Source organism: Phacochoerus africanus, chromosome 9 (genome assembly GCF_016906955.1).
Source record: "Phacochoerus africanus isolate WHEZ1 chromosome 9, ROS_Pafr_v1, whole genome shotgun sequence".
Classification (NCBI taxonomy): domain Eukaryota; kingdom Metazoa; phylum Chordata; class Mammalia; order Artiodactyla; family Suidae; genus Phacochoerus; species Phacochoerus africanus.
In genome coordinates this window covers 87,454,679-87,471,902 of record NC_062552.1, presented here as the reverse complement: position 1 = coordinate 87,471,902, position 17,224 = coordinate 87,454,679, and the positions used below count along the sequence as shown (strand labels likewise).

The following is a 17,224-nucleotide window of genomic DNA, read 5'->3' as shown; positions in this document are numbered from 1 at the left end:
CCTGCTGTCATACCCATCTTCCCAGGGATTCCTTTGCAGCCACACTGAGGAATCTGGATGCCAGATTCCACATTGCCATCTTCACAGCATGCCGCTTGGCTAAGATCCTCAAATAATGCATGTCACCAAGCTGTGATCTGCTTTTTATGTCCCAAGGAGGAAAATCTATTCACTGTTTTGAGAGTCTATTCCCAGATCAAAAACTCCCGGGAAATCTCCACCTGTTGGAAGTGAGCAGAGGCACCAGACCCCATGCTTTGGGTCTCCCTTCCTTCTTTCCTGTGATAATTTTCCTGACCCGCAAGTAAATTGTTTTATAATTAGTTTCATTTTTGCAAAAGTCACTATGTTTCTAAGTCAGAGGTCACTTTGTTTGCACTAGTCTTCACTAACCTGTGTGTTTCAGAAGAAAGCTGCTCTTTCTGTTTAGAAGAATGGATGTGGATTTCGTGGGGTAGGGGCCGAGGAGGAGAGCCTATGAATGAATGGACATAGAAATAGTAAAAGGTTCTGATCCTTTGGGAGGAAGGAGAAAAATAACAAAATCCCGATGTACTATATTTTACCTGTTATGTCTGCTGAGAAATTAGGGTCGGGACCCAGAAGCTTTGCTCTATCTCCGGGTGTCTGTTTCAGCTGAGGTGGGGTGGGTTTCTCCTTTGATGGGTCATTTCCTTCTCTCCTTTCACATTCCAAGCTGTATTAAGATGACAAATTTCGCTTATAGGCTCTGGCACAGACATGAACCCCTGAGCTATTGAGCTAACAGAGTGAGTGCAGAGGAGTCGATTTATGGTGGGGAGAAAGGGAGTGTTTGAAGAGGACAAAAGATTTGGAGAGCAGAGCTCTGCATCAGAGGACAGGATGGCCCAGGCGCCGCCCCCAACCACAGATCCTACTCTTACGCCTCATCACAAGTCTCCAGGGTGGAAGAGAAACGTGAGCGTAATTAAGGAACATCTTTAATGCTTATGTACATATCCTAGACTGCATCGCTCCTAGATGAAACTTTATTCGGCATAACCTTATAGTGGGCTTTGCAGAAACATTTAGGGCGAAATAAGTAGAATAAAGGTCCTGTGTTCTTTTCTGTCTGTGAACTGGGCAATAAATACTTCTCTTTTCCTACCCTGACTTTAGTAAGAGAAAAAAAAAAAAAATCTTGGACAGCAAAGAGCAAGTCCATCACATCAACATGACTGCGTTAAATACTAAAATGTTCAAAGTCCGACTGAGATAGATAAAGGCTTTGATGGAAAGTGGATATTTCCCAGGGACATTACAAGCAATAATCCAGATGTTATGGTGTAATGCAACGAGTGTCCGTGGACGGTCAGGAGCTCCAGCCAAGCTGTGCCTGATGTAGGCCTTAGCCTTGCCCTCCCATGCTGTTCCGCCATATGGAACCTATCTCTGGGCCCCTTAATAACCAGCTTTGGATTCCATTTTCACAGAGCTCATAGAGCTAAGTGGGGCTGTTTTATGGACAAGTTAGATAGAAGCCTTTCCAAGATAAACATCCAATTTGAAATTAGGACATACCAAGCCACAAAATTATTTTAGGGCATATTTCATGGACGCACTGCCATTTTTCTTAGGCAATTGCCAGACTGTAGGATGCCCTTTGATCCCTTGTGGACATTACTCCCTTCTTTATAAAAAGGATTTTGAAATAGTTGCAGTGTTTAGGGAGGAATATATCTGTCGAAACTTTGAAGCATAGCCATGGGACGGGTCATGCTTTAGCTTGTTGGTTGGCAAGTCAAACTTGAAGAAGAAAAAAAACAAAAAAAGAAATCGCAGCAGGATATATGAATCAAAATCTCATTTTCTTTTTAAAGATAGACATTTTCAGCCCATGTACTTAATAAGCTAGAGAATGTATTAAATGTATCTACATCTTTATGCACACATATAGATTATAAATACAACTCATATATATTTATATATGTTCCTGTCTCTGTATTGTGCTGATGTGCATTGTTTTTAGCAAATTTAAAATCACATAACTTTATTTCATAAACCTTCATTATCAAATATATTCTACCCACAACCTAACTGCAAATAGAAGTTAGTGAAAGGATCATTCATGCTTTCCAAAGAGAGTTTTTTCCCCCCCTTTTTTAAAAAATTAATTTTATTTTCCCATCTCCCTTTCCTGTTATGTCTCAGCACCTCTAAACCCCTGTGTATGTCTGTGTAGTGTGCACGTGTGTGTGCGCACACACACGCTCATTTCGATTTCAAGAGAAAAGCAATACTGATGTGAAGTTGGGAGTGTAGATTTCCTTACGTGTACATTGTTTAAGGAAGTTATAAAATGATCAACCAAGTGCTTGGCATTGTTGCATCATTTATTAAGAGTGGCAGGATGACTGTGTGTTGGATGAAGTAAGCTGACGTGTAATTAATATGGCACTGACATGCCGTTTGTTGTGATAAATTGTGACTAACCAGTGTCCGAGCAAATTGATGTCTAAATGATCTCGAAGATATAGTGAGCAGATGACAGGAATGAATATATAGTGTTAGAAATTCATTGCTTTACTATGATGCTCGGCGCCATCTACATTCCTCAGCCCATTTATTTCTCCCTCAAATTAAGCTGTCCATGCTTGTGCCATTTCACTTATTGAACGGAAACTGTGAGCGAACTCCATCAACTGAATGCAGCCTGTGGATCCTGTTGGGGATCCTCACTCAAAACAAATAACCATAAAAAGATACCATCGAGACCTTCAGGGGAATGTGAAAGCAGGCTGGGTATTTAACAACATTAGAGGAATTATGGTTACTTGTATCGAGTGTGATCATGGCATGGGGCTTATGTGAAAGCAAATAGAGATTTTGCTTTCAAGTAACTTTCACTGGAAAAAAAAATAGGGAAGGGTTAGATGAAATAAGATTAACAAAGTGTCGAATCTGGTGGGTAAGCATATGGAGGTTTTCCTCTACTATTCTACCTTTGTGTATGTTTGAAAATTTACAGAATGGAAATGAAAAATAAATAAAGCATGCCCGTCCTCTTTGTAATTTAGCAATAGGGAATATTTGCCTTTTTCTATATTCTGTTTAAGGGGTGTGCGAGTAACGTAATGTAGGAAAGGGAAAAAAAATAAGGTAACAGTGACTGAACCCCTACTGGGTCCCAGGGACTGGGCTGTGTTCTTTATACAACCTTCCCTTCCCCCCAGATCTGCAAAGCTCATTTGGCTGGCTAGCCGATTACAGGCTCTATCTGGAGCTGTGAGTCTCACAGTGGTGTTAGGCTTCTTAGTTGTAGCCCAAGGAATAAAGGGAAGTGGGGACAGATTCAAGTGTGAAGGATAAATTCAAAACCATTATTTCTAAATGCCCAGAGGTATTTTGTTTCCCTGCAAAGCAATGCCTTGTTCTTATATCTCTCTTTCCCAGAATGCCTTTCTTCCCTTCCTACTAATAAAATAGCCAAAGGCCCAGTTGAAGGATTCCTACCCAGGAGCTCATCTGGGTGGGAGTACAGGCTGGTGCCAAATGCAAGTGTCGTGCAAATTCATCCTTCACTATATCCTTTCACTATATGATTTGCTTGAGAAGGAAATCACATAACTGTGATTGCAGATTTGCAAAACCAATGAAGAATAATAACACTTTCCCCAGGCAGGGAGTGCTATTTATAATCAAATATTGAAAGCTGGAATTCCTCTGATCACCAAAGTCACACTCAAGAATTATCAGCAAGTTTATACGTCATCTTTATTTTTTGCTTTAGTCCTCTTTGATACGCAACCTACGGCTCTCAGAGTCCTTGAAAAAGAACCAACTCTGGAACGGGATTATAAGTATAACTTTGTTGGAAGGAAAGAATGTCTCAGGAGGAAGCATGACAGAGATGTTTGTCCAGTTAAAACTGGGAGATCAGAGGTATAAAAGTAAGGTAAGTTCTGTCAATTCCTTAAGGAGAACAATATCTTTAAGATTAAAAAAATTGGGGGGGAAATGTTTTCCCATTCTAAATTTTGCTAGAACAGAATTTATTCTTAACCCTCCTACCTGTATTAGGAGCATCCCAGAAAACAAAATAATCATATAGACACAGTTATTAACATGGGAATTGGCTTGCATAGTGTAATTTATTTTAATATAGTAACTATTGCTGGAGAAAGCTTATTAAATAATAGATTTGAACGCATGATTTATTTTTGTTTAGAAAATAAGCAAACTGTATTTCATAGAATACGGGAAAAGGATTCCTAAATGTTTTTAAAATCCCACAGAAATAAAGTAGTATAGTGTGTTATATTTGGATTAAAATATTTGAGATAACTGAAAATATTTTCAGCATAATATACTCTTTGCTTTCCCTAACATGTTAGTGTGAACACCAGAAATAGACCTCCAGTGCTGCTGTTTTTCTGCTGTGATTTTTAAAACACCCAACTATCTAAAAGTATTAAGAGTGATTTGTTTTGAACAAAAGTAATGGCATTTTTAGCTGTCTTTAAAAATCAGTCATCTTATTCTACTGATCCAAATTCCATTTAATTTTTAATCTTAGTAATTCGGTGTGGTTTTTATTTCAAAAACCCTAGTCTCCAAACCATGGTAATTAATTAGTTTTACATAACTGTCAGACAGGAATATTTCCTATGTTTTATGGATCTAGGGACCTAGGGTACTTGAAAGTTAAGTCACTTGCCAAAAGCCACATAGGAAGAAAAACATCAGTGGAAGATTTTGAAAATAGGCCCGAGGGTATTTTCAGTTTGTGCTTTCCAGTGTACAGGATGTAACTGATGCAGCCTAGTTGGGAGTGATTTAGGGCAGCAAGAGGCTGTCTCTGCTGGACAGTGCAAAATCAGATATTAAACGTCATTTACTCTAACACAAGGAGCAGAGAAATGAAGCTCATGTTGAAGAATAGCTTATCCTAAGAAATGTAAAAACTTGAAGGCGCGTTAGAGCGGAAATATATAGAACTCATTATTTTAACCAGCTAGTTTCAGGCTGTACTTTACAGTGAGTGTATCTGGGATAACCCATAGCTCTCCACGAAGATTCTTTTAGCCCATCAGGATCAGGGTAAGGATTTATAGAGAAATTATTCATCACTAAGCGCACTTACCCCTTTAGACTAAGGTGAAGTGGAAAATTAGCCCCGGTATCTGCCACGTTCCCCCTTGGGGAATATTGCACTTAATTTGTCATCTAATCATTTTTTTTCCCCCTGGTTCCTAAACTCTGTGATCTGATATATTTAAGCTCTGTGATGATGAAAAACAACATAAGTGATGTTATGTGACATTGTCTGCAGCTGAGGTCTGAGTTGTCCCTATTTTCTTCCCATGTGGGGCTGTTCAGCCCCAGGCTGTAAAAGTTGGTTGACGCTCTGCCCTGAGATCCTGATATTCAGTGGCCCGCATTTTTGCTCACTTTTTATCACATGTCGAATCTCTGTGTAAAGGAAGCAAAAATGAAAATCCTGCCAGTGAATCAAACACATAAGCAGTTTGAAATCACTCTTGGAGAACCCAGAAACACTTGTGGAATTTTCAGACCATGCATCTTAATTTTTAGGTTTGGCTGCAGTCGAATTTCCTAGTCTTCCTCTCACTCTAGTGACTGGATTCAGTAAACTCGGATTGAAAAATAGGCGGCAGTGTTTAAGTTATGGATTTCCCACGTAGTGCCTCTGATGGATGTTAATTAAGACTCCAAACTCTTTAATTAATGGAATTCTTAAGCTGGCCCTGGATGGATGTGCCCATAAAAATGTTCCTTGCATTTGATTAACCAACTAGTAGTATCTTCTAAAGAGAGAACAACTATAAAATGTCTATTGAGGTATGTCCTCTTTACATATTATACATAATATAAAAATATAATATAGAGGATATATCTCAATAGTTGTTATTATATGTGTCTAATATATATTAATGTATATCAAATATATATATTCTATGTGTGTATTCTGAAAGTTCTGGTTTCATGTGGGATAGCAGTGTTCTTTCTAATTTGGTGGATAAATTAGTCGACATGGGGGTCAGCTACAAGAATGAGTTTTTGCCAGTTGCTGAAACCTCAAAGTCCCTTTCATTCCGAAAAGAAGAGTTTAACTTTATAAGAGAGAGGCCCGTGGTTATGATCTCCTGCAATCTAGAAATGAAATGAATGTGTAGCTGCTGTAGCAATGAATGCCATTTTAAGAAAATAAATACTATAACTGCATGTTTTCTAGACACTGTGTAAGAGTGCAAATCCGCAGTGGCGGGAACAGTTTGACTTTCACTACTTCTCTGACAGGATGGGCATTTTGGACATTGAAGTGTGGGGAAAGGACAGCAAAAAGCACGAGGAGCGTCTGGGCACGTGAGTCTGCTCTGCTTTCTAAACCATGGGAGACGTGTGTGGCGCTTAGGTCTGCACGAGACTGGTCTGAGAGAATGCTTTATCTGTCTGGGTTTAGAGCGAAACTTCATATTCCCACCCCCCAAGAAGTCTTAGTTAGCTTTGTTCTTCTTAGTTCTTTTCCCTAACCTGGGGAAAGTTTTTTTTTTTTTTTTTTTTTTCTCTTTTATTGGATTGGTAAATGCCATTTAGTATTGACTAAAGCAAAAGAGAATTGTAGGTGTCGGGAATTCTCCAAAGACCTAGAGTGTGCCATCTTAAACATCTCTTTGGGAAATGTTGGTAATGGTTTTCCAGTGTACTATGATTTTGGTTGTGCCCCTTAGTAAGATACCATAGAATAACACTGGGAAGCTAGGTGCCCTAAATTGGTGGAGACTTTTCAGTGTTGTTGATGACCTTTGTGGCAAACCATAACGGAATCTATTGAGGCCAAATTGGTTTTATTTCTTTACTTTGGACCCTCCCAGTGTAATCGAGGGGCTCACCATACATAACAAAAAATGCTGAATTATCACTTCTTTATAGGATTATTGTAAGAGTACAGTTAAATGAGATTGTACCTGCACCTTGGTGGCCCCAATAAGCATGAAGGAGATGCTGGTGGAAGCATTCGTCATCTCTGACCTTTCTCATAGCTCTGCCAGTTTGCAGCATCGTTCTCATTTTACAAATGAGGAAACGGGAGTGTAAGCAGTTTGCAATCATCTTGGCCATGGGCGTCCTTCAGAGCAGGGAGTGCCAGGGTCAGGATTCTGTGTTCTCAAAAACCAAGTTTTCCCCAGCAAACCACTCACTATCTTTTGTTCATCCCATATACATACAATTTGTCCACTAATCCTAACTTTAGAATCTAAGCCTTTAAAAGCTCTCAGTTTACTGGAAGCCTGCGTTCAGGGGGGTGCTTTGGGATCACCCCTTGGAGAGCAGGGGGGAGCTCCTAAAATCAGGGCATTTGCACTTTTACCTGTGCTGTACGTTAGGGCTCCATTTGAGGGAAGAGTTTTAAGACTGAAAACCACTCGTCCAGTAGAACCCCTGCATTTTACAGTTGAGGAAGTCCAGAGGCCCATGGAAGTGAAATGTTTTTCCATCAACAAGGAATTGAGAGGCAGAAATAAGTGAGACCCAGCACACCTGGTACCTGATGCAGTGCTTTTTCTGTATAAAATATTTAGCAGAGTCAGGTGTGTGGCCATGAGTTCTCCTTGCTGCTGTCAGCCCATCTCACCTCAGTGGCTCATCCTGAGATAGATGGGTCAAGTCTGGAGCCATGGAACCTTCCTCTAGTGCTTCTCAGCAGAGGCATCCCTTGTGTGGGGCAGTCTGACATGTTCCAGGATGCTTTTTAAACCTGGCTTTCTCCCACCTGATGCCAGTAACATCCCCCAGTTACTGCATGGAAACACACACAGCTCATCCACGCATGTCGAGACACCCACTACTAGGACAGCACTGCCCCCGGCTGAGACCTGGGCACCTCCTCCTCCGTGTGTCCTCACCTGTTGCCCTGCTTGCATGGGCCTCTTATGCCCTGCTCTGTGCTGCTCTAGCAGGTAGTACCCACACTTCCTTGGAGATCTCCTGGGCCAGGTTGGTGCTTTGGGGGGTAGCACACTAGCTCATGCAGGTCTCTCTAGCCCAGGAGGGAGGTCTTCTGTGGTCAGGCATTTGACAGGTATTGCCTATCAGATGGTGATGAGTCTTTGCCTCCTCCATCGATACGGGGTAACTGAGACACTGCGGAGTCTTCTTAGTGCCTCCCAGCCTTGTCAACACTGTGACATACCAGTGCGCTGCCAACATCCATGGCTGGAGGATCGGAAGCTTTGTGCTGGCTGGCAGAGCAAGGCTGAGGTCCCTAAATGCACAATGCAGAGAACTCTGTGTCCCAAAGCGTTATCTGAATGGTGGGAATTAGGTCCTCAGTGATGGATGGCCAGCATGTTATTTTAGTAGGTGTGGAGAATAATGGCCTTTCATTCTGTGTGTCATTGTGCTGTCATGTTTCCTTTACAGAATAGGAAATGCTTTGCCAGATGAGTGTTGAGTTTCTTTACAGACACAAAAAATAATTTGAGGTGTCCCTTTTATGCCATGTTTTGTCATTTGGGTCTTCATTTATTATTTTAGCTATTTCCTGTTTGTAACTTAGACGTATACCTGCCCTAGTGCCCATTCTGTCCTTCCTCTTCATGGGTTTTAAAGGTTTTTATTTTTTATTTTTTTGTTATCCTTTTCCTTTTTCCTCTCCTGAGGTCTAAAAGATAATAAAAATATCTCTTGGGAGCTGGCGGCACTGCCTTATCCTGAGTGAACCTTCAGGTGGGATAAGACCTACCCTAAAATACACACTGCTTGTCAGCGTTAAAAGAGAAATGGTGCTTGCGTGTGCATATCACAGACCTGTTACTCGCTGTTCCTTCTTCTTGAAAAATGCTCACTTCTTGTTTTCCTGTTCTTTGTGGTTGTAATTCTAAGGCTCAGTTATTTTATCTCCTAATTACTGGGAAGTACCTTTTTTACATGAGGAGGCTCTTCGGCAATATTGAATGAGTCCTAACCATCTCCTGAAGCCCGTGTGAGATTTTGTTGTTGGATGACACCTTGATGCTGGTAATTTAAAGTTCTGCATGGCCTCTCAGGAAAGTCTCCTCAGTGAAGCTTCCCCCTGGCAGGCAGTTTGACATAAGGGAAGCAACACCACCCTTGGAGTTGTACATCCTGGGCTGGCTGGTACCCACAGCTTTGGATGGTTAGGTGACCTTGGGTGATGAATTTCCTTGTGGTTTCCTATCATTGTAATGGGGTCATCGGCCAACCTCCAGGTCACCATGGCACTCAGCAACAGTGTGTATCGTTGGTAGCTCTTATTATCCCTATTAATTGTGAGGTTTTTCTGTATGGTAATTCCAGATCCCCACAACTAAAACCATGCCATGTAAGTAAATGAAATATGACTAGTTAAAATTCAATATATTTTTTAATTCAAAACAGTATAGACTTAAAAAAATTTTTTTTTGATAGAAGTGAGGAGTGCATATCTTTCAGGTGGGAAGGATGGACATTTGTTGACTGGAGGACTGAGCAGTGTAGAGCAGTAGCCTGAACAATGCTGAGTTTTGTATCTGAGGACAGAAAGCTGGAGCAGCGGTCAGTTTTGTGACAAGAAAGCACATTGGCATTGGTGTTGCTAGCTTGCCGGTGGTTCAGACACGGCCCCCGCCTAGGAGCCAGCCTCCTGTAGCCTCTCCTAAGTCATGGAAAGCTTTCCAAAATCCCTTGTGCCATGGTCTGTCTGTAGGCTTTCCACTGAGCCACAAGTAGCTCCCAAGGAGGTCGGGGTTGGTGAGATGAAGGTACCTGGGCAGACCACCACCCCCGAAACCAGGGTGCTTCCTAACTCTGAGTTTATTCATGGGCCATAAAGAAGACAATTTTCTATATGAGTCCATCAGTGGTCCAGGTGAATTTTTTAGGAGTAAGAAATAAAGCTATACATAACCTGCTCCAACTTTGAAACAAAATGGTAAGAGTTGAAACATAGATTAATCCCCCTGTCAACTTGTGTCATTTTAAAAGAGTCATATTGTTTTCTTAAAGTTAATTTTACATTTCATGGTAATTAATTTCTTACGGAATATTCTAGACTTAATTTCATTTGGATAAGTTACGAATGAGAGTGCCCAAGATCATTTTAAGGAGGCTGCCTCAGCCAATCCTCAGTCCCACGTGGTGCCTTAGAAAGTGGCTCTGACATGCTACCAGTTTATGGGTGACTCTGATGCAGAGGGGAATCAGGGCTGGAATATTTCTTTGGACAAATTGCACCCCAGGTCGTTGATCTGCTTTTACAGCTAGGCTTGACACAGTCACCATTTTCTTCCTGTTCACCCCCTTCCTGAGCCTTTGAGATTTACAGCTTTTAAAACTATAGCACTCTTTTTTGCCCCTTGCATTTAAGTTAAAAGCTGACCAGTCTATAATATAAAACATAGAATTATGGTAATGAATAAGAGGTTAAAAGCTATCATGGCAAGTGGAACTTGAGCAGGTTTGGCTGACTGATATGGTAAAATTATGTGTTGAATTAAAACATTAAAATGCGGTGGGATTAATGGAGAACGACAAGAACAGGAGGTCAGAAACAACGCTAAATCAGCACATTAACTGCCTCTAGGCCAGAGGGGATGGCTTTAATATATGCAGAGGGGGGAAAAAAGCTTGCAGAGAAAAAAAAAAAAAGTAACTTAGTCCTTCTTTTCTCCAGGTAAATAGAACCATGGACTTTTCCATCTGGGAGGCATCTAGTTAATATGTTTCTTTCTTTTTTATATAAGAGAGGAAATATAGACTACAGAATATTTAGTTGGTTAACAGAAAGCAGTGACTTTATTACTTGGATTTTTGACTTTGAATTGTGTTTTTCCACTAGGCTTCAATTGTTTGTTCATTTTATTCAACAAGTATGGTGCACACAGTGTTTCAGCCAGCCTGCCAGGTACAGGGACTTCAGTGGAAAATGGTCGTGATGTGGATCCTATCCTCAGGTCCTAATGGGTTGTGAGCAGACAGCATCTTGGGGGTGGAAGGGGTGGCTTCCTTAAAGTACAGAGTCTAAGCCGAGACGTGTGACATGGGCGGTAGGTAGCCTGGCAAGGAGCCTGAAGGAAGATCTTCCCAGGAAGATGAGACCACATGGGCAAAGGCTGAGGAGGGAGAACACTTTCTGAAAAACTTGGAAGGAATGAGAAGGGTAGGTGATGTCATGCAGTCAGACTAGAGAGGAAAGCAGGAGTGAGGTCACAAAGCCATCGGATTCCATCCCCTACAGATGAACAAGGCAGCCCCTGGCTAGACATAAACGCATTGGTGTCCTGCTCTTTTATTTTCATAATGTGAAGTTTTTTTATGGCCGTGGAGCTTTTATGGATTGAATAGTCTAAGATTTGACTTTGGAATGAGAATTTCCTGGTCACCTAAGGGCCAGCCAGTAGCACCTTCTGAACAACAGTCCAGACATGGTCACTCCCTTGTGTGTGAAGTCACACAAGATGCCGGGAGAACACATATCTAATTTGCTAATGCTCACTACTCAAATTTTTTTTACGTGGATGCTCTGAGCATGTGTCTTCCACATTGTTTCTCTTAGAACAGTTTTATAACTTTTAATTTTTGTATTTTTGTTAACAAACACATCTTTGGATATGTTGGCCAGAGTTTCTTGGGTTATGGTGAGTTAAAAATATTTTTTAAAAATTATTCTTAGGTCATTGTATCTGATATCTTTATCAATGTACTTGTACCGTCAGCCACCAACATTGTAAAAATTTTAAATGCTTCCATTGCTATAATTCACAGTGGAATTAATCAACGTTTCTGTAGGTCAGGGGTCAATAAACTAGGACCCATGGTCCAAGTCCAGACGGCTGCTTGTTTTTGAATAAAGTTTTATTGGAAACCAGCCTTGTTCACTTGTATACATTGTCCGCTACTGTTTTCATGTTACCAGGGGGAGAGTGAGTACTTACAACAGAGACCCTGTGGTCCACAAACTTAAAATACTTAACTCTCCAGCTCTTCATGGAAAAAAATAGTCTAAGCGCCTATCATTTGTTAGTGTTGGTGTGATTTTTAATGTTAATTGGAACATTCCTTATGAGAGCCCCTTAACCACATATCTGAAAACTGAGCTTATTTTTCAAAGAAAATTTGCATCCATGGTAGTAAGTTAAGTTTTCATAAATGCTCATTCAAGGTTGCCATTTGGGTAGAGTTTGGGAAGACATGTAGGGTATACAAAGTAGAAAAGAACATACATAGCAACACCTGTAAAATTCTGGGATTGAAGAGTGAGAACGTGAGTGAGCAGTGTTTGTAGGAATGAGAAAGAAGGAAGGAGGAGGTGGTGTTTTGATTTGCCCAGGAGCTGGGCTGTGTCTGCTCTAGGCAGTCTCAGGGCTAACCCTGCACTTGGCGCATAATGGGCAACGAGACAGGTGACAGAACGCCCTGGGAAAGAACAGCAGATTCTGTAGTCCTTCAGTGATGACGAAAAAGAATTAAGACTGACCAACTTATTTAGTATTTTCTCAGGGTAGAATCTGGTACACTTTAGAAAATGGAAAAAGCAACCCAGAATCTCTTTAAGATTTATATTCAAAATATCTTTGAGGAATGTACTTCGGAAGGTTTAAATATTAAAGATTTTAAGGAATTTATCTTTCTTTGAGCCCAAAGAAAGCCATTTTGTTCACATACTTACCTGTCTTTAGAAGGTTCATGAGTACTGTAGCAGAAGTATCTGAAATTCTGAAAGAAAAGTCCTTTAATTATTTTTTTTTCCCTTCTACTGCTTTTGCTGATCATATAGTAACCAGTTCCTAGCTTGGGGTTAATAGAAATAATTCTTTAGCCTCTGGGTCACCTCCCAAGCATCCTGGTTCTCCTTCAGATGTGAGGATGAGCTGAATGAAGCAGTGTGGACTGAGGTTGAAATAGAGTAACATAGGAGGCCTGGAGGAAAGAGTTTTGTATGAAATTAATTTCTCCTTACTCTCTTCTTTCCTTCTTTCTTCTAGAATGTGAACATAAATGGGGAAGCCAGGTGAATGGAAGAGATGGAGAGAAGAGTTCAGTTCTAGAAAGTTTATAGATAATCACCTTTAGCGGGGAGCCAGTGGTTAACACGAGGGGAAGGGCAGCTTTAAATTAATTCTTAAGACTAAAGACATCAGTGTTGCAAGAATCAATTAATTCATATGGTGCGGCAGGGACCCTAAGAGACTGGGTCATAATCCATGTGCAAAAGGATCAAGGTTTAATTTTGATTGACCTGATGGCAATGTATAAATTTAATTTCCTCTTTCAAATCCCTAAGAAAGTAAAAAAGTATTTGGCTGTTCACTAGTTAGTTAACTGTGAATGTAGAATCCCTTAAGTTTGTCCTGAAACCTGGAATTTATGGGGGCTCTTTTACTTTAAATAGGCAAGGCTATTTTGTGGGCAGGTGCTCTTTTTTCATTATCGATATAATCTTTTTAAAATGAGATAGGTGCAGAAGTTTTGCAGTGGGCGTAAATGACTAAAAAGTTTGTGAAAATGTATAATTTCTGAGAAGAAACCCAGTATTTACTTTTCATTTCATCTGGTACATGATTCAACTTTTGTTTATAATATTAAACAGCTCTGTTCTAGTAAGCTGTACTTTTTTTAAAAAAATAGTAGGAGAGTTTGCAGAGTTATTGTAAATATGCTAATATTGCCCACAGACTTTTTAGATGACTCTTTAGAATTAATATCAGGTCTTTTTTGAATTACCCAAGAAAAATTTTATTATTGCCTAATTACTCATCATTTTTGACTCCTAAACATTATTTGCTCTCAGAGATCCTGTCTCTGTAAATAACTTTTCCTTGTTCAGAAAACAGATAAAGTCACCCCCACACAAAAAGGTAAACTTCAAAGGACAAAAACACCATAATTAATGATACTAAAATGAATCTGTCATAAGTAGGTTGTTGCTACTTTGGACTAGTAAAAGTGACCAACAGAAAATTCTTACAAATTTGGACCATTCATCTTTCCAAAAGAAAGAGCTTTATTAAATGAAAATGTGTATAACAGTGTGAAATAATACTTAGCAAAGTATTCCTAAGCAAATGTGCTACTGCTATACCTGTTCAGAATTTGCGGGTACTCAGTTTTGTAGAAATGGCATAGTTAAAGCACTTGACATTTCTTTCCAAGTAAAATTAATTCCCCACTTACATACTTGCTTATGAAATAAAAATATTTACTAACCCTCTTTTCATAGCAGTAAATGTTAACTTTGAAATGTTCCTCATTGCTGTAGAAAAAAAGTTTTGATTCAAATCAGAGAGGGTTATTAAAAATATATATATATATATGTTTTAGTATGTCTCCAGTAGAAATACTTGAATAATTTATTATATGCAAAGCTCAAATTGTTACCTTTTCTCATAACTGGAATCACTTTTGGTAATTAGGAAATAAATACCCATATATATTTAATTTTATGGTTATAGATCACTGTTAGAATATTTTTTATTCTGTAGTAAAAACTAGTATAGACTTTTAATATTATTGATATTTTTCTCTTTAATTGGGAAGGCATTGCAAGCTTTCTTTCAAATTTATTAAATGGGAACTGTTCCCATATCCATCTGGTTCAAAATTGGCATTGCTTTATATATTAGGTAAGTTTGCCTGGTTCTTATTATCTGCAAACTTACAAAGTCCATTGATGATTTAGGGTAAGGATCCATCTTTTTCAGACATTGTGAGACAGTGCTTCCATTTTTTAATAATGTCTTGAATAGTCATCTTATTCAATAACCATAGATGTCAAATGAGAATTAAAACCACACACTTCCCCGCCTCTACCCAGCCTGGCCTACCTCACCCACCTGCACATAAAGCAAGTGTGGTCCAGGCAATCCCAGAGTTTTCCGTGTTAAAGCAAATAAATGGCTTAACACCTCACTCCCCCTTTTGGGTGTTTGCTTCTGTATTTAAATGTGTTTGAGGTTTTCGACATCGCCAGAACATTGACTGCTAAGAGGTGGAAAACATGGAATTTATAGCAGATTGGGTACAGCCTTTTCTGGCAGTGCCACTGAAATGAGATCAATCAACAGCACTTCATGCTCCATTTGTCCAACAGAAATCCACCTGGGGAAACCCTGTGGAACTGTGCCTATTAGGAAAACACCTTAACACATTTCTTTAAATAAAAACTCTCCAGTTGGCATGAATCTGGAAGAAAATGCTTTCTCCATTAACCCTCTCCCACATGCATGGCTTCTGTCTTGTCTTTCCTCCTTTTTTTGAACCGGTGTCTCTTACTTTGCACAAAGAAGCCTTCTAGAGCCCGCATCCATCATGTTTAAACTTTGAAACTTTTTTCTTCCTAGTTCTTGATCTCATTGCTTTTCTGCCGACCTTATTTGGCAAAGATGTGATTCTTCTCTGTTCATTTGCCACTTTCTCTGTGCTGCCTTTTCTTTGATTTTCTTGACCTCTTCCCCTCCTTACTGTAGGCTGTGTTAGGCTGGGAGGGAGTATTACCTGCTAGGGGAGCCCCTGCCACCTTCACTGCCCAACAAGCTCGTGTCCAGACAGCCCGAGGTTTCACAGGGAGGGTGACATGAAAATCAGGTGCTTTGGAGTCTCTGCAGCCGCCACCAGTTACTCACTTTTCTCTCTCTGATGCCTGCAACTTTTCTAGGTGTAAAGTGGATATCTCAGCGCTCCCGCTCAAGCAAGCCAACTGCTTGGAGCTGCCCCTGGAGAGCTGCCCGGGGACTCTCCTGATGCTCATCACCCTCACGCCCTGTGCGGGAGTCTCAGTCTCAGATCTGTGTGTGTGCCCCTTGGCAGACCCCAGCGAAAGGAAGCAGATCGCCCAGCGATTTGTGAGTGCCTCACCCTGTCACCCCCACCCCCACCCCGCACCACCACCACTTTTATGTTGGAACAAAGTCTATGAATTGAAAAACTGCATCAAAAGAGATCTTTGTCCTCAGTTTAATGGTATGTCTCATAAAACAAGACAGCAGACCTAGAGGTTAATGCATTAGTGAGAAGGTGAAAGAGATTAGAATTTGCCTTCCGATTTTAAAACCCAAAGAGGTATTTTGGTTTTTCAGTATTCAGGATCTCTTTGGAGAAAATTGAATATCCTCAAGGAGGCAAATACTTGTTTAGCATGTCTGCATACATAAATAGGAATTTTAATATAAGTTCGCAAAAGTCACTTTTTTTAAACCAAATGTGAATGTTTGCAAGGTTGTAGATACTTTTCTAGGACCTATTAAGATCAAGTGAGAAAGCACTGGTGTCTTATAAAGCAAAGCAAAGCCATAGACCAGGATGAAAGACTTATTCTGTACTACCCTGGATAAGAGCAGTTTGCGATTTTTGCCTGAGTAGTTACAATGTGCTTAAAAGTCCACTTGCATTTTTAAATCAAATAGCTTTGTCCTTGTCATTTTGTTGTTGTTGTTGTTGTACTCTGGCTTTCTAGGTGTCTGTATTTGCTTTCTTTCTTTTTTTTTTTAAATGCTGTCTTCTTTGTAAATCAATGTTTGTTTTATTGCCATACACATGAAAGGCAAGTTTTAGGAAAGTGACATGAAAATGAAGTAAGGATGAATCCCTATTTAATAGGAATGTTATTCTCAGCATAAACTTTGGAGCCTCCAAGATCCTTCACTGTGCAGGTGTATTGATTAATTGAATAATCCTTTATCTTCGGGAGTACAAAGCTTAGTCACACATCTTACTCTCAACATAGGTTCTCCATGCAAGGCTGACATAACTCTAATAAACAATTTTTGACAGTAAATCCTTTTACTATTCTCTTTGATGACTTTAGTTAAGCAAGTGAAAAATAAAATAACTTCTCCAAACTTTCCCATGGATACATTGTAAAATTTACCGAATTCATGCAGAGGGTCAGGCATGTATAAGGTGACATTGCATAAGATCATGATGACTGCTTTGACTAATGCCTCAGGATTTGAGGAATACTAATTGAAAAAAAGGTTTGAAGAAGCTATAATTAAAATAGAAATATCAAGAGGTTTTTCCAGCTGGTGAGCTGGCCAGCATGTTAGAGGGAAAGAATACTGCCTTACTAGACAGAAGTTCCAGATCCTTGGATTTTTTTTTTTTTTTTTTTAATGGCATATGGAAGTTCCCAGGCTAGGGCTCGAATTGGAGCTGCAGCTGCTGGCCTATGCCATAGCAGCAGCAACTCGGGATCAGAGCCATGTCTGCAGCCTACACCACAGTTCATGGCCATGCCACATCC

The 17,224-nt window shown here is 40.0% G+C and overlaps 1 protein-coding gene across 6 annotated transcripts in view; it reads left to right on the top strand.

The window, feature by feature from the left end:
* MCTP2 (multiple C2 and transmembrane domain containing 2) overlaps positions 1-17,224 on the top strand; it is a 233,829-nt gene that overhangs the window by 100,160 nt on the left and 116,445 nt on the right. For 5 of the 6 annotated variants that reach the window (XM_047794408.1, XM_047794405.1, XM_047794409.1 and 2 more), the window contains 3 exons: positions 3,752-3,916; positions 6,218-6,348; positions 15,638-15,824. In XM_047794408.1, the coding sequence (XP_047650364.1) occupies positions 3,752-3,916; positions 6,218-6,348; positions 15,638-15,824 (483 nt within the window). Of the gene's footprint in view, positions 1-3,751; positions 3,917-6,217; positions 6,349-15,637; positions 15,825-17,224 lie in introns of those variants that run through there. The other variant, XM_047794410.1, reaches the window with a different exon arrangement.